Below are 25,667 nucleotides of genomic sequence, written 5' to 3'. Positions count from 1 at the left end.
AGGTGGAAGAGGGGAGAACATAAGAACATAAGCAATGCCTCCACTGGGTCAGACCTGAGGTCCATCGTGCCCAGCAGCCCGCTCACGCAGCCCTCTAGCTATACCCTTCTATCCCCTTTTCCAGCAGGAAATTGTCCAATCGTTTCTTAAACCCCAGTACCGTACTCTGCCCTATTACTTCCTCTGGAAGCGCATTCCAGGTGTCTACCACACGTTGGGTAAAGAAGAACTTCCTAGCATTTGTTTTGAATCTCTCCCCTTTCAACTTTTCCAAATGCCTTCTTGTTCTATTATTTTTTGAAAGTTTGAAGAATCTGTCCCTCTCTACTCTCTCTATACCCTTCATGATCTTGTAAGTCTCTATCATGATAAATGTGCACAAGTCAAGTCTCTTTCATTTGAAAGGAAGCTCTGGAATGAGAGGGCATAGGATGAAGTTAAGAGGTTATAGGCTCAGGAGTAATCTAAGGAAATACTTTTTTTACAGAAAGGATGGTAGATGTGTGCAACAGTCTCCTAGAGGAAGTAGTGGAGACAGAGACTGTGTCTAATTTCAAGAAGGCATGGGATAGGCACATGGGATCTCTTAGAGAGAGGAAGAGATAATGATTACAGCGGATGGGCAGAATAGATGGGCCATTTGGCCTTTATCTGCCATCATATTTCTATGTTTCTCATCTCTATCTCTCTCATGCCTCCCCCTCTATTTTACTCCTTCGTATAATCTCTCCACTCTACCCTGCTCCCTACCCTCTCCTCTGATCTCCCTGCCAGTTCTGTTTCCTTCCTGTCTTCCTTCCCTCCCCCTCCAAGCACCATCTTTCTGTCATGCAGTTTGGAACTCTGGCATTTCTCTCTAGTCCCTCCCCCCTCCCGCAGTCTAAGACTTCTGTGACATATTGCCAGCAGTGTCAGTGATTTAGACACCTGTTGCCTGCCAGCTACTGAACTCCTCTTTCTGCCACGTCCCACCTGTGCAAGAACAGGAAATTGCATCACAGGATATGGGACACGGCTAAGAGAATAGTTCAGGAGGAGCCGGCTGGCAGTGGGTGTCTTAATCACTGATGCTGCCAGCATCTACTCCAAGCCTTGGAAGACCGCAGACGGGAGAGGGACTAGAGAGGAAGTGCAGGACAGCCAGGAGGAGAGGAAAACTGAAGACAAGCTAGACTTCGGAAAGGGGGAGAGGTTAGATGAATAATGTATACTGAGCCAAAAATGGGTGGACAAGCCTGTGGGCGACTCACTTTTTTATAACCTAGACAGCCAAGTACAAATTTGCTTAATTTAAAAAAAAAAAAAAATACAAAAACGCCTGACACCCAGACAGTTCTCTGAAAAAGAGGACATGTCTGGATTTTTCCAGACATATGGTAACCCCACTCATTAGTGTTGTTTTATACTGCCTCCCATCTCTCTAGACCAGGGGTGTCGAAGTCGGTCCTCGAGGGCCGCAATCCAGTCGGGTTTTCAAGATTTCCCCAATGAATATGCATGAGATCTATGTGCATGCACTGCTTTCAATGCATATTCATTGGGGAAATCCTGAAAACCCGACTGGATTGCGGCCCTCGAGGACCGACTTCGACACCTGTGCTCTAGACTGTCCTCCAATTCCTCAGTTGTTTCTCTTCGAGCGAGCCTGTCTTTCCTGCTCATGTTTATTTTTAATTTAAATTTGGTTTTGCCTTTTGCGTTGCTTTTTCAGCGCTGCAGAGGACTCCAATCTTGGTGCATCTCTGGCTAAGGTAGAACGCTGACTCTAAGGCAGAAAATCTGCTGCTGGATCTGGAAGCCATAGAGTCCCCATACCTAAGGTGACCATACGTCCCGTTTTGAACGGGACCGTCCCGTTATTACACCGCCTGTCCCGTTGTCCCCACGCACTGCTTCGGGACGCCGAAATGTCCCGTTTTCAGTGGTGAGGGCAATGTAATAACAGGATGGTCCCGTTTAAAACCCTGGAAGAGCTGGGGACACGTGCATCCACTCAAGATGTCACCTCCTACAAGCCGACTGCTGCTTTGACCTGCTCTAACGCAACATCCGCTTCTGATTAAGGCGGGGCACATCCAAGGGGGAGGGGTTGTGCCACTGAAGAACGGGTTGGCGCGCGATTGTCGGGGCACTTTTGACGGGTCACCCTGCGAGATTGATGGTGGGCAACCTCAGGTATGAGTTTCACAGTATGGGGAGGGTTTTTGTCCCCAGGGAAAGGTGCTGAGTCGCGGATAAAAATTTCCCCTCCAACAGCAGCAGGTCGGATGTGGGCTGCAGTATAAGCAGGCAGGATGCCGGTGCAGGACACGTTTTTGAACTCGGCAGCTCTGTTCATGGGGTGGAATGCGAGTGAAGGAGAGCAGCTCTTCTCTTAGGGAGGGGGGGGAGTGATGGTGACTTATCGGCCGTCTGACATTTGACTCCCCTGCTATAAACGTTTGGAAAGTGGTTAGAAATAGTGGGCAGGTGCTGCCCCCTTCTCTGTCGGGTGAGTGTGTGTGTGTGTGTGTATAGGAGGGAGACACTTACTAGCTGACAGTGTATAAGAGGCATAAGACTCGTTGTCGCCACACAGCATCTTGATCAGGGGACAGGGCTGTTTCATAGTATCATTGTCCAAACTGACTTGGCAGCGGTAGCACACTAGGAACTCTTCGGGGGGAGGGGGGTGATGGTGAAATTTTAGCAGGGGCTGTGGCCAGGGACCTGCCCGACATTGTAAAGATGGTAAAAAGTGTTTGCAAGCCCCAAAATGGAGTGCAGAGACTGAAGCAAAGGGGGGATTTCGGAAAACTTTGCAGGTACAGTAATGTAAAACGTTCCCGTATAGCACAGTAAAGACAGCCAGGTTTGCTACTTCCCCAATAGATCACAAGCCTCCAGAAAACCACCAAAATGATTGCTGCTTGCCAGGGGGGAAAAAAACTGGACAAATCAAACTCCCGTGCAAAAGTTGTAGGTTCACAGCTCCAACCAATAGAAGTGAATCATTCTCCTTACCCTGTGACAAACAGAGCAAATGTATCATTTGCATCAGTCTGTACTACTTAAGAGGTAGTTTGGATTTGTTGGTGGTCGACTTGGGGATTTTGTGCTTTGTGGTTTAATACTGTATTAGGTATTTTACTCAGGGGTTTGCTAGAGGGCATTGTTACTGACCTGTATTTTCACATCCCTACTTTCTGGGAGATTTTATGTACTGGATGCTGAATAAAAAAATTTAAAAAAACTCTCCAAAGCAAATTGGGCAAACTCTGTAAGCACTTCTGCTCTGACCTTTGTATGTGCTTGTTCACGCAAGAGCATTTGTAGTAGTTTTGGAGAGTTGCTATTACCCTGTGGCAGTGGTGTACCAAGGGCGGGGCCGGGGTGTGTGTCAAAAAATGATGGGCCCCGGGTGTCACATACCCTAGGTAGGCCACTGTTTCTCTCCAACGTCAGAGTTTACGTCGGAGTGAGGCTTGTGGGTCAGCCACATGCAGCATTTCGAAGCTGCTTGGGCCAGGCCGGGCCGTTCAGAAGTGCTGGGTCATCATCCGCCATCCAGGAGTGCTGGAGCAAGGAGCAGTTCAAAGAGTTGGAAAGACTAAGAGGAGCAGTTCCACAAGTAAGAAGAGAGGAGATGCAAGGTGGGGAATTGGACACAGTGATGCGGGGAGTGCTGCTGGGGACAAATGCTGGAATGCAAGAAGGGGGAGAAGGCTGCAATGAGTTTCATATGATGGTGGAGAGGGAACAGAGGGGATGCAGGGTGGGGGGATATTGGACATAGTGATGCGGGGAGTGTTGCTGGGGACAAATGAGCAGTTCAACAAGGGGAACAAATGCTGGAAGAAAGTGAGTGGGAGGGAGCAGTTTTGAGAATCTATATCTGCAGTCTATATTTTGCACTATATTTGTCTATTTTTCTACAGTTGTTACTGAGGTGACATTGCATATTTTAAAGTCATCCACCTCTTTGAAAAATAAACAAATATAAATGATAATTAACATTTTCTCTGCTTACAGTGTGCTTTGTGTTTTATAAAATTTTATGGTTACCATTATGAATTTAAAAAATATTGTGTGTGCATGAAAACTGAATGGAAGAAATTGTGGGTGGGATTGTGGGTGGGGCTAGGGTGGGGTTAGGGAAGGGCTAGGGCAGGATTGGGGGCGGGACTGAAATTAGTAGATGTCCCCTTTTGAGGAAAAAAAAAATGGTCACCTTACCCATACCAGAGGAAGATTCGGGCTCTGACAGATACTTAATATATTTCAAAGTGCCCATGAGAGGCTCAGAAGACTGGAGGCCAATTCTAGACCTCAGGCGGTAAATGCGGCCCTCAGGATACCCCATTTTCAGATGAACACAGTAAGGTCTGTAGTTGCTGTAAAGAATTAAGTATATTATTTTATTGTTATGAATTGGGATAACAGGATTAGTGAGATAGATACTAACTTTAAAATGGAAGGGAAGGAGAAAAATTGTCTCTCTCTGAAATAGCTGGCAGGCCTGAGTTACTTAATTCAGTTGTTTTTCAGATTAGCAGAAGCCCTTTGGCTTGCTGATGATTGGCAATGACCATATGTTTAAATTTGACCCAAATTCGGACGATCGTGCAAAGAAGAACAGGGCTGAAGAAAACAGACTTATCAGTGACATGACATGTCTAGATGTGAGGAGCAAGGTGACCTAGACCTGGAAGAGGTTCTGGGAAAGGAAAGATTGGCATTATCATGTATCCACCAATCATATGCTAAGTAGAAGGGGTATAGCAAAAACTAGCCAATGAAGAGTGGTTGGTATTGTATATTTTGCCCCTTCCTAGAGAAGCTGTGCAAAGAAGACATGTGCCCTAAGCCACGTATGCCTAAATTTTGGGGACTTTCCATATGGTCACATGATATAAATTTTATGGATAAAAGATATTCAGGAATAGATTGGGGGGCTTCTGTTGGTTCCCTTCCACTAAGAGCACATAGCCCCGGGGCCTTTCCAGAGAGAGACTCTTGGGTAATATATTTATTTGACTTAATTTATAGTCTGTAATACAAATATAATATTGAGGAACTAGTTTGTCTTTTGGATTAGGAGTACATAGAGTAAGAGCGAGCTGACTTTGGTTAAGTTTAAAATGTAATTAGACTTTGAAATTCATCTGTTTGCCTCCAGTTTACATATATTAACCAGCTGTATTGAGTTCAATTTTTCCTTGTAATTATAATACTAATTTTTCCAATAAACTAATTTCATTGCTTGAGTTCATTTCTGGTTTCTATTGTCATATTTGGGAAAAATTGTTTGTGAAGGAAGATTTGCAGGATCTGGGAACAGTTTCCTGACAATAGTTTTAAAATAATACAGACCTTTAGGTGAAAGCAGAGTGAGAGAGGGAAGTTCACACATTTTGATACATTGCCCAACACAGTTTTACCTTAACATTGCTTCGGTGGCACATGGGGAATTTCTCACCTCGCTGGCTTTGATAGAGGCTTATCTTCACATTCCCATTTTTCCAGAGCACAGGAAGTTCTTGCATTTCCATGTACTGGAGCAACACTTCCAGTTTGTGGCCTTACCCTTTGGGCTGGCCAAAGCCCTTCATCAAGGTGATGGTAGCATTTGAAGCATACCTGCACAGAGCAGGTATACAAGTATATCTGTATCTGAACGATTGGCTGATATAAGCCCAGTCTGAATGCAAAGGCAGACTAGCTGTTCAAAAAGTGATTCAGCTGCTGCAGAAGCTGTGCTGGGAGGTCAACTTTCGGAAAAGCTTCCTGGAACCAATGCAGATCTTGGAATATCTGGGAGTCTGGTTCGAAACAAGGGAGAACAAGGTGTTCCTGCCAGAAGCCCACTGAAAGAACTGCATCAGATACGATAATTTTGGAGCAAGACAGCTTTGACAGCCTGGCATTATTTGCAGGTGCTTGGAAATCAATGGTTGCAACTATGGACATAGTTCCCTGGGCAAGGGCACACTTGCATCAACTCCAGGATGTGTTCCTCTCCCGCTGATGCCCACAAAGGAATGCGCTCCAGCAGCAACTGCCTTGGACAGCAGAAGCATGTTGCAGTCTTGCCTGGTGGTTGAAGCCTCAGTCTCTAACCAAAGGAGTTCCCCTTTGCATCTCCACATGGGTGATCCTGACAACAGATGCCAGCCTTTACGGCTGGGGTATACAATGCAAAGGGCGACCGGTGCAGAGACACTGGTGTTTCAGGCATTCAGGAGTGCACTGCAGAACAAAGCAATACAAGTTTTTTTATACAATGCAATGGCGGTAGCCTATGTCAATTACTGGGAGGGGCACCAAGAGTGCTCCTCTAGGCATGGAAAACCAGATTCTGTTTCAGTGGGTGGAGTCCCATCTCTTGCCATTCTTGATGGCACATGTGGCAGGAATGGACAATGTGCGATGATTTTCTCAGCCAGAAGATCCTGGGTCCCAGGACAATGTCTCAGGAAGCCTTCACCTGCATTGTGAGTTAGTGAGGGCACCTGACTCTCAATCTGATGGCATCAGCGGCCAACAAGAAGGCGTCTTGGTTCTTCAGTCAAAGATATGAGCCAGGAAGTGAAGACTACGTGGATGGTGTCGTCAAGAGCGTTTTGGTTTCCTGGACCATGGTTTGATTTTCAAAGGGCTGCTGAGCAGGGATGTGTGCATCTATCAAAGAAGGGAAGAAGTGTCTTTACCGGCAGGCTGGCTAATCTACTAAAGAGAGCTTTAAACTCGAAGTGATGGGGCAGGGTGATCAAAGCTCCCGGGGAAGTATAAGCCCTCAGGAAAGTAAATCACTGAATACCTCTACACAGATGGGAAAAGGGGGCAATGTCTGGAAAGCAGTATATACTAATGCTCTAAATACGGGAAACAAGATTCTGTGATGGAAGAAGATGAGTTGGATATAGTGGCGATCACGAAGACATGGTTCATGGAGAACCATGACTGGGATGTAGTTATACCGGGCTATAATCTGTTCAGGAAAGACAGGGTAGGAAGAAAAGAAAGCGGAGTAGCGATATATGTTAAAGATCATATTAAAGCCACAACAATTGCAGGATCTGCAGGGCAATGAAGAGACACTGTGGATCAATTTGGAAAGAGGGAATGGTGAATATATTTACATTGGTGTGATATACAGGCCTCCTTCACAGATGGAAATAGATAGAGATTTAATAGTAGACATTCAGAATATATCTAAAGGGGAAGTCTTGCTAATAGGTGATTTTAACATGCCGGATGTTGATTGGGGTATCCTATTATGGGGTCTTCTAGAAGTAGAGAGATTCTGGATTCTCTAAAAGGAGAACTATTCTAGCAGTTGGTAATGGAACCCACATGGGATGGGGTTATACTGGACTTAGTGCTTACAATTGGGGAAAGTGTTTCTGATGTTACAGTGGGTGATCATCTGGCATCCAGTGATCACTGCATGGTACAGTTTAATATTAAGATGGGTATAGAGAGAGCTCATTCAAAAGCAAAGGTTCTAGACATTTAAAAAAACCTAACTTTGTTCGGATGGGGGTTTCCATCAAGGAATTGTTGTGTGGGTGGGAACGTCTGAAAGGAGTGGAAATGTGTTGGGCAAAACTGAAAGGAGCGATTGTAAGGGCGACAAATCTTTTTGTGAGGCAAGTAAGTAAAAGTAAGAGGAAAAGAAGGCCGCTTTGTTTCTCAAAAGTAGTAGCTGAGAAGGTAAGGAATAAGAGATTAGCTTTCATAAACTACAAAAGATCGCATAAAGAGGAAGACAGGCAAAAATATCTGAAAAAGTTAAGAGAGGCTGGTCGTGTAATCAGGAAAGCAAAGATGCAAATGGAAGAAAAAATAGCTGACAGTAAAACGGGGAGACAAGACATTTTTTAGATATATTAGTGATAGGAAGAAGTGCAAAAGTGGCATTGTGAGACTCAAATGTGAAGGGGAGGAATATGTAGAAGCTGATAAAGAAAAGGCCGAATTGCTTAACAAATATTTCTGTTCTGTGTTCATGGCTGAAGCGCCAGGAGACAAACGTGAATAGGGATGGAGTAGTAATAGACCCTGATCAATTTTCAGAAGGTTATATTCGTAAGAAGCTAGCTAAAATGGGGCTGGATGGTGTACATCCGAGGGTGCTGAAGGAACTTAGGGAAATTCTGATGGTACCGCTGAATGACCTTTTCAATGCTTACCTAGAGTCGGGAGTGGTACCGGAGGACTGGAGAAGGGCGGATGTAGTCTCTCTACACAAAGGTGGAAGTAAGGAAGAAGTAGGAAATTACAGGCCAGTAAGTCAGTAAGCAAATTAATGGAAACGCATTTAAAACAGAGAATGGTGAAGTTTCTGGAATCTAGTGGATTATAGGACCAGAGGCAACATGGATTCACTAGAGGTAGGTCTTGTCAAACAAATCTGATCAATTTGTTTGACTGGGTGACCAGAGAATTGGATAGAGGGAGTGTACTTGATTTGGTGTAGTTAGAGTTTAGCAAAACCTTTGACAGTGTTCCACACTGACATCTAATAAATAAACTAAGTGCCCTTGGGATGGGTTCCAAAGTGACGGGCTGGGTCAGGAACTGGTTGAGTGGAAGGTGACAGAGGGCAGTGATCAATGGAGATCGCTCTGATGAAAGGGATGTTACCAGTGGTGTGCCTCAAGGTTCTGTTCTTGGGCCTGTTCTTTTTAACTTTTTTATAAATGATATTGCTGAAGGGTTGTCAGGTAAAATTTGCCTCTTTGCGGATGATACCAAAATCGGCAATAGTATAGACCTGGCAAAACTTAAAGAATGGTCTGAAATTGGGCAGCTAAAATTTAATGCTTAGAAATGCAAGGTAATGCATTTAGGCTGCAAGAACCCGAGGGAACAGTACGGTCTAGTGAGTGAAGAACTTATGTGCACGACGGAAGAGCGGAACTTGGGTGTGATTGTACCGGTATGTGTTGATCATAAGGTGGCCAAACAGGTTGAAAAGGTGACAGCGAAAGCTAGAAGGATGCTAGGTTGCATAGGGTGAGGTATGGCCAGTAGGAAAAAGGAGGTATTGATGCATCTGTATAAGACTCTGGTGAGACCTCATTTAGAATACTGTGTACAATTCTGGAGGCCGCACCTTCAAAAAGATATAAAAAGGATTGAGTCGGTCCAGAGGAAGGCCACTAAAATGGTGTGTTATCTTCGTGATAAGGCGTATGGGGACAGACTTACAGATCTCAATCTGTATACTTTAAAGGAAAGGCGGAAGAGGGGAGATATGATAGAGACGTTTGAAAACCTACATAATATAAATGTGCATGAGTCATTTGAAAGGAAACTCTGCAATGAGAGGGCATAGGATAAAGTTAAGAGGTGATAGGCTCCGGAGTAATCTGAGGAAATACTGTTTTACGGAAACAGTCTCCTGGAAGAGGTGGTAGAAACAGAGACTGTGTCTGAATTCAAGAGGGCCTGGGATAGATACATGGGAACTCTCTGAGAGAGAAAGAGATAATGGTTACTGTGGATGGGCAGACTAGATGGGCCATTTGGCCATTATCTGCTGTCATGTTTCTATGTTTCTCCAAAATCAAGAGCAAACAGCCTTCCCATTAACTTCCTGGTATATTCTAGGGGGCTGGGCTTAGTAGTTACTGTATGGGAAATTGCCAGAGGTAATATCATAATTGAGGGGGCAGCAGTGTTGCCAGTTGGGCAGTTTTTCCATCAAATTGGGCTAGTTTTTAAGCCCGACGGCAGGAAATAAAGGGCTTGGGTGGGAGGCGGATTTGGGGGCTATGTTTTTCTGTAAGTGGGCTATTTTGGGTGGGTAACAGGGTTTGTTGATTTTTTGCATTGGTTCTGCTGCAGCACAAAAGGCCAATCACAAATAACCTTATGAACTCTGAGGTCGTTTGTGATTGGTTCACTGTGCCCCAGCTGAACCAATGAAAATTCACGAATCTCGTCAAGCCAAGTCTGGCTGGAACAGCCACCATCCTGACTGACACCGTTTAGAATTGAGTAAGCATCATGGCAGTGGTGGCATGACGCATTTTCCTGTTGCCATCCAGAGCTCAAGCTCAGCTGTTGGGAGCCGCTCACTCACAAACTCCAGAATTGCGACCCCGAACCAGAAGTCACTGAATGTTCTTTTGCAGACCCTTTGCTGCTGGATCATGGGCAAAAGCGAAGGTAAAAAAAAGGCAGGCCCATTCTCCACACCTGTGAAATGCGTGAGCCTTTAACCTGAAGCTATAACAAAAATCACAATATATGCTTATTGTCAGTGGAAACAGGATGTAACTTCAGGGTTTACCAGGGACAGCTGCTGCATCCTGGTCATTCCCAAATCCATTCAGGGTTGACACACATAGACATTATCATAATTGAAGTGCCAAGTGTCTGGCTTTGTAGATGGGAAAAGTTTTTCCACATACGTGTTTTATGAACTTACTCCCCTCCCCATTTGAATTTAGTACTACAGGTACGCCTGGAGTGCTGTCAAGCATCCAGGTGCTGTCTAGATGAGAAAATTGGCTTGTCATATTTCATACATAGTAACATAGTAAATGACAGCAGATAAAGACCTGACCAGTCTTCAAACGACTTATTTTATTACATAAGAAAAAATATTTATGAAACTTGATTTAAATTTTGCAAGGAATGGATATTTAAAAATAAATACATTCTTTTAAATGAAAACCCTGATGGTGTCTGGGAAACTCTGGCCATGATCCAGTATCTTTGTTTTTATGAATTAGTTTTAAATGTTTGATGTGCTAGGGAGGGAGGGATTCTATAAGAGAATTGTATGCTTTATGTATTCAGGGTTTAAAAATTAAATCAAAACAACAAAGAAGCTGGTGGTACTAAGCCTGTGTTGAGAGGCAGGTGCAACCTGGGGTCTTTAGCTGCTTGTGGTACCAATTAAGTTAGAACTACAGTAGAATGAGGGCACAAATTGGATGAAGATCTCTCCCTACCACCACCAGGGTATAGGGATGAGAGAGATGCTGGCTGGGGATGAGGTTGTACTGTTTGCTGGGATGTGCAGGGATGAGAGATGCCGGGAGTATACAGCTGGCTTGGGGGTACAGAGAAGAGGAGATGCTGGCTGGGGGTCTTGTACAGCTTGCTGGGGTGTACAGGGACGAGAGAGATGCTGACTGGGAGGAGGTACAGGCATGAGAGAGAGGGATGAGTGAGAGATGCAGACTTGATGGGGTAAGGGAGAGCTCAGGAGTGGAAGATCCAACACACCAAGAAGAACATAACATAGAGAAGAGATTCTAGATGGGGACTGAGTGTAAATAGAAGGACAGACATGGAGAACAATGCTTGATGGGGAGAGAGAATTGAGACAGGGACATAAAAGGACAGCTAGACACCGGGACATTGCTTGAAAAGGGGTGATTCTGACAGAGGGATGATGGAAGCAGAGGAATGAAGAGGAACACAGAGGAGAGAAGCTCGGGATAGAGATGGGAGGGGACAGATGCTGGACAGATGGGGACAAAATGTAAAATAGGTGATCCTGAGAAGACAGTTAAAAAACCCCCAAAGAAAAGCAGAAAAGAGAATCTGGGACCTAAGAAAATGGACTGGGCATTCTTCCTGCAAGGAGATGTCTCGGGGGGGGGGGGAGTGAATGGTGGCAGGATAAATAGGACACTCCTGCCGCGGACATTCAGGGTTGGGGGGAGGACTTTGGGGGTTCTGGCAGGAGAGACTGGGCTAAGGCGGATTCTGAGACTGGGCGTCCTATACAGAATCTGGTCCGTTTTGTCCAGAGGTTTGAAGAGCTTTTAATTTTGGGAAGGACTTTTACGTTAAGTGCTTGTTTTTATTTTGTTTTGGTCTTTTGTACACCATTATGGACTGTTTGGGATATGTGCAGTGTATAAATAAACAGTTTGTATTTGAATGACATATTTGTTTGATAAATTAAAGGCGTTTCGAGTGGCAATTGTTTGGGCTACTCCGACACAAGTTGGGCTACCTTTTGCCATGAGTTGGCCTGGACAGGAGCTAACACAAAACTTTAATGATAATAAGCTAACATATTAAATGATGGCAGATAAAGACCTAAACATCCATCCAGTCTGCCCATTAGTTATACCCATTGAAAATACATAATTAAATTAACTTGTCTCTTCTTTGGTATTTCTGGGACATAGATTGTAAAGTCAACCTGGTATTGTCCTAGGTTCTAAATGCTGAAGTTGCCGTCCAAGCTCACTCCAGCCTATCCAACCATCCTGTTTGCAGGATATCTACGTTACCATAAAGTCTGTCCAGTAACATCCTCATGTTCCAAGTTAGAGGCGTTCCCATTGATGCTCTCCCCAGCCCATCCTACACCAAATCACCACATATGGGACACAGACCGTGCAAGTCTGTCCAGTACCAGCCTTAGTTCTTTAATTTACATCCTTCGTTTTCTAATTAGAGATTCTCTATGTTTTATCCTACACTTTTTTGAATTCTATCACCATTTCCTCCTCCACCACATGATACACAATCTCGTTATAAATGTGAAATCTAATCGATACCAGGGCACTGCAGCACAGGGATTTTGGTTCAGAAGTCTGTTCCTATTCACTGAAACTGGCCGAGTCAAAAAGGGAACGCAAACCCAACCAGCGGTGTTAAAAAGCACACCTAAGAGACAGTGCTACTCAAGCCATAAGAAACCTTTGCACCTCCTGGAAATGTACAGAGGAAGAATAAAATCTACTATCTTATATGTCCAGAAAAGGCACTTCAATACATTTAATAAATGTTTATAGTTACCAAGCCGCAGAAACGCAGGTGCTTATCTAAAGAGGAACATTATTAAAAACTTTTCCTATAGAAGTACACAGATCTCCAGTAATTCCACAGTAAAAAGGGAGTCCCAAAAGGACAAAAGAAACTGTGGAACTGATGTTCTTGATGCAAATATGGGTAATGCATAAGATGACCATACGTCCCGCCTACCTCCCTCCCTCCAGTGCCGATTCAACACAACCCTCCCCCCCCCCCTCCGCAGCCGCTGCTTAACATCCAGAAGCCTTCTTCCCAATGTCAATTCTGACGTTGGAAAGAAAGTTCCGGGCGATTGGCTGGTTTGTTGGGTTGATGTGTGGAGCGCGTTTGGGGGTTCTGGCCCTGATCTTCAATTTTGATTTTGATTTAGGAAGTGAACTGCTATGTAGTTTAGGGGTGGTATTTTTTGATGTGTGTAGTGGATTTGGCGGGGAAGCTTTGGGTTATGGGGGTGGGGGGTTGACGGCGTTCTCTGTTCGGCTGTGCACCGTGTGATGTGTCCCGAACGTGTTTTGGAGAAGGTGAACAGAAAAATTGAGTGGGAGGGGGATGGAAAGTAAAAATGAAAATGAAGGAGTTAGTTACTAAGAGTTTAATGGTGTTTGGCTTTGGGAGCTTAAGCGCAGTTTTGGATGTGTTTGGAGTGGATTTCAACTCCATTGTTTGTGTGTTTCAGAGGAATGCTTATTGTCCTGTGGGTCCTTGGGGGTCATCTTGTGGTGGGGCAGGTCCCATCGGGCTTGTTGGGGGTTCTGCATGTTTGGGATGGGTGGCTTTTTCTGCTATTAAGAATTGAAGGTTTGTAGAATAATATAAGAAACAGAGAAAGTTTTGAGTATAGGAAGAGGAGGATTGAAATCTTGAACCAGTCAGTCTTGGTATGTGGTAAATATACCTACTGTAAATCCAAGCAGGTTTCTGAGACATTCAATCCTCTTTTCTCATTTTAAATACCCAGATGTGTGATCTTTTTGTAGAGGTGGGGATTGTTTCCAGTTGATCCCACAAACCATCTTTACTGTTTTGTAGCAGTTGTTCACTGTGATTGTTTGAACCCACAACCCCAGGGTGCTGAGTTTGTAGCTTACTTATTTATTTTTCATTTTCAATAAACATATCACAAGATTAAGAAGCAGCGGCTGCGACGGACCCCAGGTGGGGGGGATTGAATTGGCACAGCAGGGAGGGAGGGAGGGAGGTAGGCAGGCAGGCTTTGGCACGGCAGGCAGGCTTAGGGGGAGGGGTGGGACAAAGGCTAGAAGGCAGTGAGGGGGACATAGGAAGGAGGCACTGAGGGCACTTAGGACATGGGAAAGAGGCACTAGGGGCACTAAGGACATAGGAAGGAGGCACTGGGGGCACTAAGGACATTGGGAGGGGCACTAAGGACACAGGAAGGAGGCACTTGAGGCAGTAAGGACACGGGAAGGAGACACTAGGGACACTAAGGATATGGGAAGGGGCACTAAGGATATAGGAAGGAGGCACTGAAGGCACTAAGGACATAGGAAGGAAGGAGGGAGGGAGGGAATAGAAAGGGACAATTGTTAGGCCTGAGTGCAGAAAGAAAGAATGAAAGAAAGGATGCAGTCAGACGGAAACTCATGAAATCACCAGACAGCAAAGGTAGGAAAAATGATTTTATTTTCAATATAGTGATCAAAATGTGTCAGTTTTGAGAATTTATATCTGCTGTCTATATTTTGCACTATCTCTGCCTATAGTGTGCTTTGTGGGTTGTTTTTTTTTAATTTTATGGTTACCATTATGAATTTAATAAGATATTATGTGTACATGAAAAATGAATGGAAGAAATTGGGGGCGGGGCTAGTGCGGGCCTGATAATTAATAGATGTCCCGTTTTGATGAAAAAAATAAATGGTCACCTTGGTAATGCAGAATAAATTGTCTTTATGTGGATGAGCTGATATCCTACGAATATTCAATAAACACTTGTGGCTTTGTTCCTTCATGTAGATGAGTGTGTACTTTACAAGACTTCTACCCATACTTGCATCAAAAACATCAATTCCACAACTTATTTTGAAACTCTTCCTATAGCCATAAACCGGAGCTCTCAACTACACCCGGCGTGAAACGCGCCTGTTCTTTCCGGAAGTGACGTCATCCAGAAGCGTCCCTTCCTCTCCAGTACGCCGCCTGTTCCCGCCCGGCGCAAACTCTGAGCGAGACGGGGCGTAACCGGCTTTGGGAAGTGGTAGGTTTGAAAAGTGTTTGCGCGGGGAGCCATGGTTCGGGATAGTGGGCGGGAGGGAAGCTGGGAGATGGGGGGAAAGGGGTGCACGCTTGCGCTTGGGATAGCAGAGAGCCTTTGTGCGTTTAATCGGCCTCTGTCCTCCCGTAAATATGCGGATGATGAGAGAGCGTGCAGCTTAGCTCCAATTGCATCCGACGTTTTTCTCTAAGAACCCGGCCAGGTGCGAAATAATTAGGGGGGTTGCTGCTGTTGAACTGCATAAAAAGTAAAATATAAAGAAGAGGAATGTAGTATAGTTATATCAGTATCCTTGAGGGTTGTACGTAGCTGTGCTATGAGCGACAGACATCCCTTCTAGTGGCCCTGCCCCCTTCGTTATCGCCAGCGAGGAGTGGGAGGGCTTGGTAATTTTTGCATCTTTCCGTAAACTATGTTGTGCGAGCCCCCTCTCTCGCGTTTGGTAAAGGCATTCTTAAATCTTAGCATGTACGCCATAGGAAGTTACTACGCTACTCAGAAATGAAATATTTTGATAACCGCTTAGTTCTTTATGAGAAGGGAGAACAACTTATTTAATGGAACACATGTTCCCCTCTCACCGAGAAGCTCTGTAAAACATATCTCAGGATTGTTGTATGAAGGTTATGGTATGGATGCAATCATTGCTAACCTGTAACCCGTTCGGAGTTCTTTGGGGCAAACGGAATAGAAAACGAATTCAATAAATAAATGTATGTTAAGCTAACTCTTATTTTTTTTTAAGTAGTACATACTGAATCTGTCCTTGTAAGATCAAAATAGAACCCAAGGTGGGAATGGGGGACTTATTTTCATTATCAAAATTATGTGCTAAGCAAACATCTGAATTTGTACTGTTGTGTTGTATGCTTATTGCTGCTTATTTTACTTACTGGTTGAGTATCCTTTTTTGAACAGTGGGTTTTTGTTTGGTTTTTTTTTGGTTGTACACATATAAAAGGTCTCATGTGTCATAGCTTGTACTCATGGGATAAATTTATGTTCATACTTGTACATGACTCATGTCTGGGGAAATGGTTTTGAACTTAGGGGCATTACATTTAAGTACATTTTTCCTTTGCCCTGAGGACTTACAATCTAATGCAGGCTTTTACAAAGCTGCGGTAGAGGTTTCTACCATGGGCCAACAAAGTAAATGTTTCGATGCTTATAGAATTACTAGTGTTTAACCCGTTACATTAACGGGTGCTAGAGTAGATGTCTGCCTCTTTTTTTTTTTTTTTTTTTCCTTCTTCCTTTTTTTCCGTCTCTCTCTCCTTGGACACTGTCTCATTCATTTTGTCTGTGTCTCTCCCTGGCCCCCTGGCTGTCTTTCTGTCTGTCTCCCTGGCCCCCTGCCTGCTTGCATTTCTCTGTTGCGCTATGCCTGCCTGTCTCTCCATGGCCCCCTTCTGTTCCCCCCCTCCCAGAACAGCATGATTACTGTCTGCCCCCAGCACACCCCTCCCTCCAAAGCAGCCCCCTTTCCCACTCCCCATGCCCCCTGTTGTGCCATGCCTGCCTGCTCCGTGGCCCCTTTCTGTTCCCCTCCTCTCAAAGCAGCAGCGGTTGGTGAGTGAGGGTGGGAGGGGGTAGTCGCCGGCGTGTTCCCTGCCTCCGTGTTCGAAAATGGAATTTGGCATGGACCCAGACACCACGGTGGCAGGGAATACGCCGTCCTAAGTATGTATGCGTGCTTAGGGTTTTATTATAGAGGATGAGCTTTGGAGCATTTGCCTCGCTGGCCCATGATAGAAACATCTACCGCAGCTTTGTAAAAGGAGCTCTAAGTTTTTACCTGAGGCAATGGAAGGTTTAGTGACTTACCCACAGGGTGGATAAAATCAATTATTTTAAAATTTAAAAAAATCGGGTGGGTTTTTTTGTTGTTAGGGTTTTTTTTTTTTTTTAATAAAATGCTTTTGGGAGGAAAGATTTGTCTAAAGCACTGTATCGCAAACTGTGTTCTGTAGCACACTAGTTTGCCTCCTGAGATTTCAGTGTTCCGCGGCACACTGGGAAAGAGGCCAGCTGACTGCCTAGCCAGTGCCTCTCTTTCTCTCCAGCCCTCTTCCCTGCTGCCACCATCCACTGGCATCTCAGGGCCCGGCTGGAGGGCCTTCGCATGCACAGATGTTGATGTGATGATGTCCATGCACTTCAAGATGCCTTGAGCCTTGGCCACTATGTTTAGTGTGCTGCGGGACACTGATCTAAAGATAGTTTTTTATTTAAAATACATTATAGTCCTAAAGTTATTCATCATGAAATAAGAATTCGTTTTTAATTATGTTGTATGAGGCTGTATATTCATGCAGTGTTTAAATTTTTTGGTAAACAAATTCCATTAATTCATTCATAATGTCATGGGCATGATTTAAATCGTCTTTCTGACTAGTGATTTAAATCAAATCCACCCTGCTTGTCCAAGATCACAAAGCATAGCAGTGGATGTAGAACATGGCCTTCCTCTTTGTCCCTGTCCCCGTGGGATCTATCTCCAGCACCATTCCGTCCCCTTGAGTTATGTCCCTGCCCCATCCCTGCAAGCTCTGTCCTCATTTGCACAAGCCCAAACATTTATGATTTTAAAATGTTCAAGGCTTTTTAAGATGAGGATAGAACTTGCAGGTGGTGGGTGGAATAGAGAGAGATCCTGTGGGAACAGGGACATATTTGTCCCTGTATCATTCTCTATTTGTGGTTCTTAGCCTGATATTATAACTATTATGCTTGAAGTATAGGTATGTTTGTTGTTCGGGGATGTTGGGTGGTGAATGGGTAAGGTGACCATACGTCCCATTTTCGGATCCCCTGTCCCGTTGTCCCCACACACAGCTTTGGGACGCCAAAATGTTCCGTTTTCAGGGACAGCATTCCGAAGCTGTGCGCGGGGACAACGGGACAGGCGATCGCTTCCTATCCCTCCCTACTGCACCAAAAAAAAAAGCCTCCCTCCAGGCCTGGCCCACCAGCCAGCCTCCCCCCGGTCCACCGCCGCTGCTCCTCTGCTTACCTCTCTGATGCTAATCGCTCCCAGAAGCCTTCTTCCTGACGTCAATTCTGACATTGGAGAGGACGTTCCGGCCCAACCAATCGCTGCCTGGCTGGCCGGAACGTCCTCTCTGACGTCAGAATTGCCGTCGGGAAGGCTTCTGGGCGCGATTAGCACCAGGAGGAAAGCAGAGGAGCAGCGGCAGTGGACTGGGGGGAAGTTTAAATCGGGCCAGGAGGGAGGCTTTGTTTTCCGCAGTAGGGGGGGGGGAAGAAGGTAGGCTGGCTGGCTCTGGGGGAGGTAGGTAGGCAGGCTCTGGGGGAGGTAGGCAGGTTGGCTGACTTTGGGAGAGAAAGGCAGGCAGGCTTTGGGGGAGGTAGGTAGGCAGGCTGGCTCTGGGGAGTTAGGCAGGCAGGCTGGCTCTGGGGGAGGTAGACAGGCAGGCTGGCTCTGGGGGATTCTGGCTTTGGGGGAAGTAGGCCGACAGGCATTTTGGGAGGGGGTGGGACAAAGGCTGGAAGGCAGTGAGGGGACATAGGAAGGAGGGATTAAGGAAGGAGAGAAAAAGGCAGGGGGGGATTGTAAGTAGAAGAAAGACTAGAGAGATAAAGGCCTGGACCAAAGGGGAAAGACAGGAGGCAGAAGCAGGACTTTGGGAGGTGCAGACAGAAGGGGAGAGCCCCTGAGGAAGAGCAGAGAGAGGCAAGATCATAACAGAGGCGGGAGAGAGAGAGAGGGAAACCTGGAACAAAGGTACAAAGGAGAGCTAACACTGGATCTGGGGACACTAAGGACATAGGAGGGAGGCACTGGGGACACTAAGGACATAGGAAGGAGGCACTGGGGGCACTAAGGGCATAGGAAGGAAGGAGGGAGGGAATAGAAAGGGACAATTGTTGGGCCTGAGTGCAGAAAGAAATGAAAGATAGGATGCACAGTCAGAAGGAAACACAACCAGAGACTCATGAAATCACCAGACAGCAAAGGTAGGAAAAATGATTTTATTTTCAATTTAGTGATCAAAATGTGTCAGTTATGAGAATTTATATGTTCTGTCTATATTTTGCACAATATTTATCTATTTTTCTATAGTTACTGAGGTGACATCGTTGAAAACCCCCCAATATAAATAATTAACATTTTCTCTGCGTAAAGAGTGCTTTGTGGTTTTTTTTAATTTTATGGTTACCATTATGAAATAATAAGAACATAAGAAGCGCCTTCACCGGATCAGACCCTAGGTCCATCTAGTCCAGCGACCCGCACACGCGGAGGTCAAGCTAGGTGTTCCTTGATGGAGAGCTTGCTAACCCGTATCCCTCAATGTGATTTGCAAGAAGGTGTGCATCCAACTTGCGCTTGAATCCCAGAATGGTAGTCTCCGTCACAACCTCCTCCGGGAGAGCATTCCAAGCGTCCACCACTCGCTGTGTGAAACAGAACTTCCTGACATTTGTCCTGGGCCTGCTGGCCCTCAGTTTCAGTCCATGACCTCTTGTCCATGTCACATTTGACAATGTGAATAACGATGTTTCTTGCTCTATTTTGTTGAATCCTTTTAGTATTTTAAAAGTCTCTATCATATCCCCTTGCAGTCTCCTCTTTTCGAGGGGTGAATGGAAGAAATTGGGGGCGGGATTGGGGTGGGGCTAGGGCAGGATTGGGGGCAGGACTAAATATTAATAGATGTCCCGTTTTGATGAAAAAAATAAATGGTCACATTCTGAATGGGTAAAGTCAGAAAGTACGTGCATATCTAAGCAGTACACATTGACAGCTACTTATGAGTTGGTATAAATATTGATCAGGATAATTGCACACAAGCGTACTTATAGCTACTCTAGGATTGTAAAAATGAATAATGAAAAATAATGATGCAAAATATGATTTTAATAAAATCCAAAATATTATTTTTATTGGTTATCAATATTAGATCATAAGAATAATTGGTTATCATTTGCATCATGAGAATTATTACAGAAGCCAAAAACTGGCTTTGCTCATAACAAATTCCAATGTTTTACCAGTTACACATCCATATATATCCTAAATGATGACATTCCTTCGCTACAATCCAACTGCAATCTAATTGGTCCAAATTATTTGTTTCCATATAAGGCTAGCTTCATATAGGCGTGCCACAAAAACATTCCTAAAATTACATTCTTATACTTAAAAAGTTACATTCTCGCATTAAGCTTACATATTTTATAAAAAGAAGAAATACATAGACAGATATTGTAATATACTCACAAAAACTATTCAGCTTTTAAATCCTTTCCTGTAAAAATCAGCGTGTCCTCTCTGTACTGAGAAAATCATCTCTGTCTCACTAAGACTGAACAAAGAAAAAGATGGACGGAGCAGTTAGCTCCCCCTCCCATCAAATTCTACAAGTAGAAAAAAGTTGCTTAAGGTCAGAGGTCAAACACCAGAGCAGCCTGCTCAGGATCTCTTCAGGATTTCAGATATATGAAGATCAAAATAAAATATTATCCCAGGACAAGCAGACATGATATTCTCACATGTGGGGTGACGTCATCTACGGCGCCCCGATGCGGAAGCATTTTCAAGCAAACTTGATTGAAGATTTAAGTTTGCTCTGCTGCTCCACGCATGCGTGCCTTCCTGCTCCACTAGGGAGTGCATCCCCTCGTGGTCTCCAGTTCAAAATTTTCCGCTGAGCCTAGAAGTCGTGTTTTTTCAGGCTCTGCCCCAACTGCCTTCTAGCACCGCGATTTTCTTGTTTTTTCATCGTTTAAGTCGCTGTGCGCAAAAGTTTTACCTTCTTCAACTTGATTCCTGCTTCGTTTGATCAACCCGGAGGCCTCCGGGTCCCCGTGGCCGCGTAGCTACTCGAGCCGCAGCCACTTTCGATTCTATGTTCCCGGCCTTTGACTTACCGTAACAGGTGTTATCCAGGGACAGCAGGCATATATTCTCACAACCCGCCCACCTCCCCGAGGTTGGCTTCTTTGCTAGTTAAGTGAACTGGAGACCACGAGGGGATGCACCCCCTAGTGGAGCAGGAAGGCACGCATGCGTGGAGCAGCAGAGCAAACTTAAATCTTCAATCAAGTTTGCTTGAAAATGCTTCCGCATCGGGGCGCCGTAGATGACGTCACCCCACATGTGAGAATATATGCCTGCTGTCCCTGGATAGCAAAAGCACAACAGACAAAAAAGCAATGACAGACGATATGGTGTATGACTTACTTCTGCTGGAGCACTGGTCTAGGTCCTGGCAACTCAGTTTCAATGCCAAAAAATGCAAAGTCATGCACCTGGGAAGCCAGAATCCATGCAAGATCTACACCCTAAATGGCGAGATCCTGACAAGAACTGTAGCAGAAAGAGACTTGGGAGTGATTGTCAGGGAAGACATGAAGTCGGCAAACCAAGTGGAGCAAGCTTCATCCAAAGCAAGGCAAATCATAGGTTGCATACGCAGGAGTTTCATCAGCCGTAAACCTGAAGTCATTATGCCACTATATAGATCCATGGTGAGACCGCACCTGGAGTACTGTGTGCAATTCTGGAGGCCGCATTACCGCAAGGATGTGCTGAGACTGGAGTCGGTCCAGAGGATGGCCACCAGGATGGTCTCGGGACTCAGGGAGCTCCCGTACGAGGAGCGGTTGGGGAATTTGCAGCTCTACTCACTCGAGGAGCGTCGAGAGAGGGGAGATATGATCGAGACATTCAAATATCTCACGGGCCGCATCAAGGTGGAAGAAGACATCTTCTTCTTCAAGGGTCCCGCGGCAACAAGGGGGCATTCGTGGAAAATCAGGGTCGGGAAACTGCACAGTGACACTAGGAAGTTCTTCATCACTGAAAGGGTGGTTGATCGCTGGAATAGTCTTCCACTTCGGGTTATTGAGGCCACCAGTGTGGCGGATTTTAAGGCCAGATGGGATAGACATGTGGGATCTATCCGCAAAGATAGATAGCGAGGATCACTGGAGTGGGCAGACTTGATGGGCCGTGGCCCTTATCTGCCGTCTATTTCTATGTTTCTATGTAACACCTGTTACGGTAACTAACTGTGCTTTACCCTAATCTATACTTGTTAACTTGCTACCTATAGCTACATAAACTCCTATTATGCAATTTTACTGACTTACTAAAACTTAATTTTGGATTTATCCATACAATGATACACATATGGTTTCGATCTGTCTTTCCCATTGCAAACCCAAGTCACTGAAACTTCAGGGCCCCCTGGTATGTGGATACCAGGTCAAAAGCCAACTCCTGTCTGCCTATAATTCCCCAAAGATCGGCCTAGTTCAGGCTGGTCACTTTTCAGAACAAAGAAGCCCTATAAAACTTAAGCTTAGCCATCGGGTAAATTTGCTATGGTAGTTATCAATCACAGAATGTCTTAGCCTGCCTTCCTGTACCCTCAAGCACATAAGACATGTGTCAAATCAATATGTTAAATTAGAATCTCTGTCTTGAACTTTTGTATTTCTGATTATTATATTCTAGCTTATCCAATTTTCATATATTTAGCTACCAATACTACATTTTCACTTGCTCTTGGATTAGGCCCTATCTATCAACAGGTTTTTCTAACTAGTAAATCCTGGTGCAATGTGAGAAAGTGTAATAGTTGAATTTTTTATTATTTCATGTTTGCTCATTTCATCACACCTACCTGTCCAGTTAAACCAAGCTGGCCCTCCTTAAGTCTACTTAAGGCATAGGACAAGGGCAATATATGCAGCTACATTGTAGCTGTGATTGTGGCAGGTTTTGTGCCGCCCCCAGCTAGGCAACAAGTTACAAAATTACCCTAGTTAACCAGTTTTTAATTTTCCATAAACGTGTATTTGTGAAGTAAAAAAAGAAATGACAAAATGTATTTAGTTTTAAGTATTGATCATTTAGAAATGAATACTCTCCCGCCTCCATATTCGCGGGGGTTAGGGTTACAGTCTTCTTGCAAATAACTATATGGTCAACTCTGAAGCACCCCTATCTCCTGAGCCTCTCCACACCTTACTTTAAAGCCTGGTAGTCTAGTAGTGAAGTGAGACGGGAGCGATCTTCCTACACTCCTGCCCTGTGCAGAGCCACTATCAAAAATGGCTGCCGTGAGTTTCCGTGGTCTTGCAAGACTGCAATGAGAACTCACTGCAGCTATTTTTTATCACAGCTCTGCACGGAGCAGGAGCAAATGAAGATCACTCCTATCTCGCTTCACCGTTAGACCACCAGGCTTTAAAAGTAAAGGGTGGAGAGGTGGGAGGGAAGTGGGGTGGTTTAGAGACTTGAGAATAACCAAATTTGCAAATCCTAAATCTGGGAATATGGAGGGAGATGTGTGTATAGAAAGACAGTCGGTCCTTATTGGACATTGGTTTAAATCAGGGGTAGGCAATTCCAGTCTTCGAGAGCCGGAGCCAGGTCAGGTTTTCAGGATATCCACAATAAATATGCATGAGATTTGCATCTCAAGGAGGCAGTGCATGCAAATCCATCTCGTACATCAGGGGTGCCCACACTTTTTGGGCTTGCGAGCTACTTTTAAAATGACCAAGTCAAAATGATCTACCAACAATAAAAATGCTAAACATACATATATATATATACATACCGAGTGTACTTTGTATTTATTTTCAAATCTGTTTTTTATTATACAGCAAATACAGAATACAAAAATACAAAGCCAACAATAACCAACAAACACAAGTAGCACAGAGAAAAAGACAACCTCCCCTACTCATAACCAAACCCCCAAGACCCCCCTTTCAAAAGTACCGTTGGCAACTCATGAGAAATGCAAAGGTACTCCCAGCCAAAGGAAACTGGAGAGATACTAACTTTCAGACTGTACAGCTCAAATTAAAATAAAATGCTGAATAAACTTGGAAGAGCCAAGGGGTAAATTGGTCGTAGTCTCCTCGTGAATATTTTATCTTAAGGAGCCTTGTGGCCTTTTGCTTTTGCTCAGTATTGGATGCTGTCTGTTTATTTTTTTTTTCTCTTCTGTTCTCTCTTTCTTTGCTTCTCTTCTGGGGGGGGAAGGGGGGGGGAAGGAAAGGGATTTTGTGTTCCCGGGATCACCAGAGTAAGACCTCCAAGAGCCCGTACTTGCAAGATTGTCAAAATTTTAAAATTTATAAAGAAAGAATTAAAAAAAAAAGAAAAAATATTTTAGAGTCCTCTCCCCAAGAGGAAATAACTTATGTTGACAAATTTATGGAGATTACTTTGGGGGTGCTAATGAAGCAACCATGTCATCTTATTCAAGGCCCTATATTCTGGGCTAATCAGTGGATGCTCCTTGAAATTTTTCTACAGAATCTATTTGGTTTACAATAAATATTAATGGAAATGTACATTACAAGAGGGAAAAAAGTCAAAAACTCAACAATGGAAGGTCTGGGTTACAACAGGTAATCATATCAGCTAAATGTGTACAACAGGAGGAGAGAGAGAAGACATACTTGTACAAGCTCTTGGGACTCTTCATCTATGAATGCTAGAAAACAGTGGAATCGGGCCAGTATTAGCATAAAACACAACTAAGATTATGGTAAGCTTAATGGAGGAATGCCTTACCAAAATAGTAAGTCTTTGGTTTAGTTTTAAATGCTTTAGGTATAGTTTCAAGCCTAAGATCCAAGGATAAACTGTTTAGATACAGCCTTACTGTATGTTCTATCTGGTGCTAACATCCAGTAGTCATTAAATTGTAATAACTTAGTTGCCTACAACAAAACTGCCCTTTTAAGATCAAAAGGTTGCTATGCCCTCCCCCTTAATTACTCAAACAATTTATCTACTTTTATGTCAGTGTTCGGAACACATAGAAGACCACTCTAATCTCTCCCAGTGTGTGCGTTTCATATGTCCTCAATGGCCCTACTTTGAATTATTTCTTTTAATTTCCTAAAGCAAAATAGATCAGTTTGCTTGAAATTTCAGGGTTGGAGTGTTCTGCAATGTCACTGAGTATTTAGAATGCCCTGGCTTTGGTTAGAAGTCATAGCCATATACAAATTTCAGTGGTAAATTTAAGAAACTGAGCGTAATGAAATGCTCAAAGAAATCAAGCAGGTTATGAACGTTTTGTTAGAACCAGGCCTAGAAGTGCGTTGGGTAGTTTGATACTTGGGGTTATTTTACAAAACAGATTGTTATGCATTTATATATTGCTTTCTTCATTCTCAGTTTCTTTTTATCAGCACAACATGTATAACCTGAAAAGATTGCACTCTAATCTCTGTGCAACCTGTGGGGTAGAGACAGTTGCAAAATAGTTTGTTTCAAATGTCAAATAGTTGGAGATTGGGGTAGGGGGAGAGGCTAAAAAGATCAATAGTTGGCTTCAGTAGTTCTGTTGCTGGTTATGTATCTCTACTGCTGATACTCTGTCATGTTCATGCAGGTGATTAAGGAGGCCACAGTTTCTGCCAACTCTATTGATCTGAGCAAATGATTAGAGACTAATTTATAGACCTTACCCAGTAGTTTGACAAGGTGGATTAGGCTTTATTGTCAAATAAACTGGATACAATTGGGTTGTCAAAATGGTTATTGAATGGTATGGTGGTCATCTTTCATATCACTTAGCAAATGGAGAGAATAGGGATCCCAGTCCATTTCCACTGATCTGAGGGATTTAAGTGATCTTAGCTTCACTTAAAG

General features: G+C 44.2%; 1 protein-coding gene across 3 annotated transcripts in view; it reads left to right on the top strand.

Annotated features, from left to right (window-relative positions):
* The first annotated feature begins 14,886 nt into the window (after nucleotides 1–14,886).
* Nucleotides 14,887–25,667, top strand: part of CUEDC2 (CUE domain containing 2) — a 94,761-nt gene continuing 83,980 nt past the window's right edge. The window contains exon 1 of one of the 3 annotated variants that reach the window (XM_033943813.1): nucleotides 14,887–14,992. Coding sequence is in view for 1 of the 3 variants with exons in the window: in XM_033943815.1 (XP_033799706.1) it covers nucleotides 15,722–15,723 (2 nt within the window). In the remaining 2 variants the exon portion in view is untranslated. Of the gene's footprint in view, nucleotides 14,993–15,063; nucleotides 15,213–15,702; nucleotides 15,724–25,667 lie in introns of those variants that run through there. The other 2 variants (XM_033943812.1, XM_033943815.1) reach the window with 2 other exon arrangements.

This window comes from Geotrypetes seraphini, chromosome 4, assembly GCF_902459505.1.
Source record: "Geotrypetes seraphini chromosome 4, aGeoSer1.1, whole genome shotgun sequence".
NCBI lineage: Eukaryota > Metazoa > Chordata > Amphibia > Gymnophiona > Dermophiidae > Geotrypetes > Geotrypetes seraphini.
The sequence above is the reverse complement of the archived record's forward strand: the minus strand, read 5'-3'. Positions and strand labels throughout refer to the sequence as shown.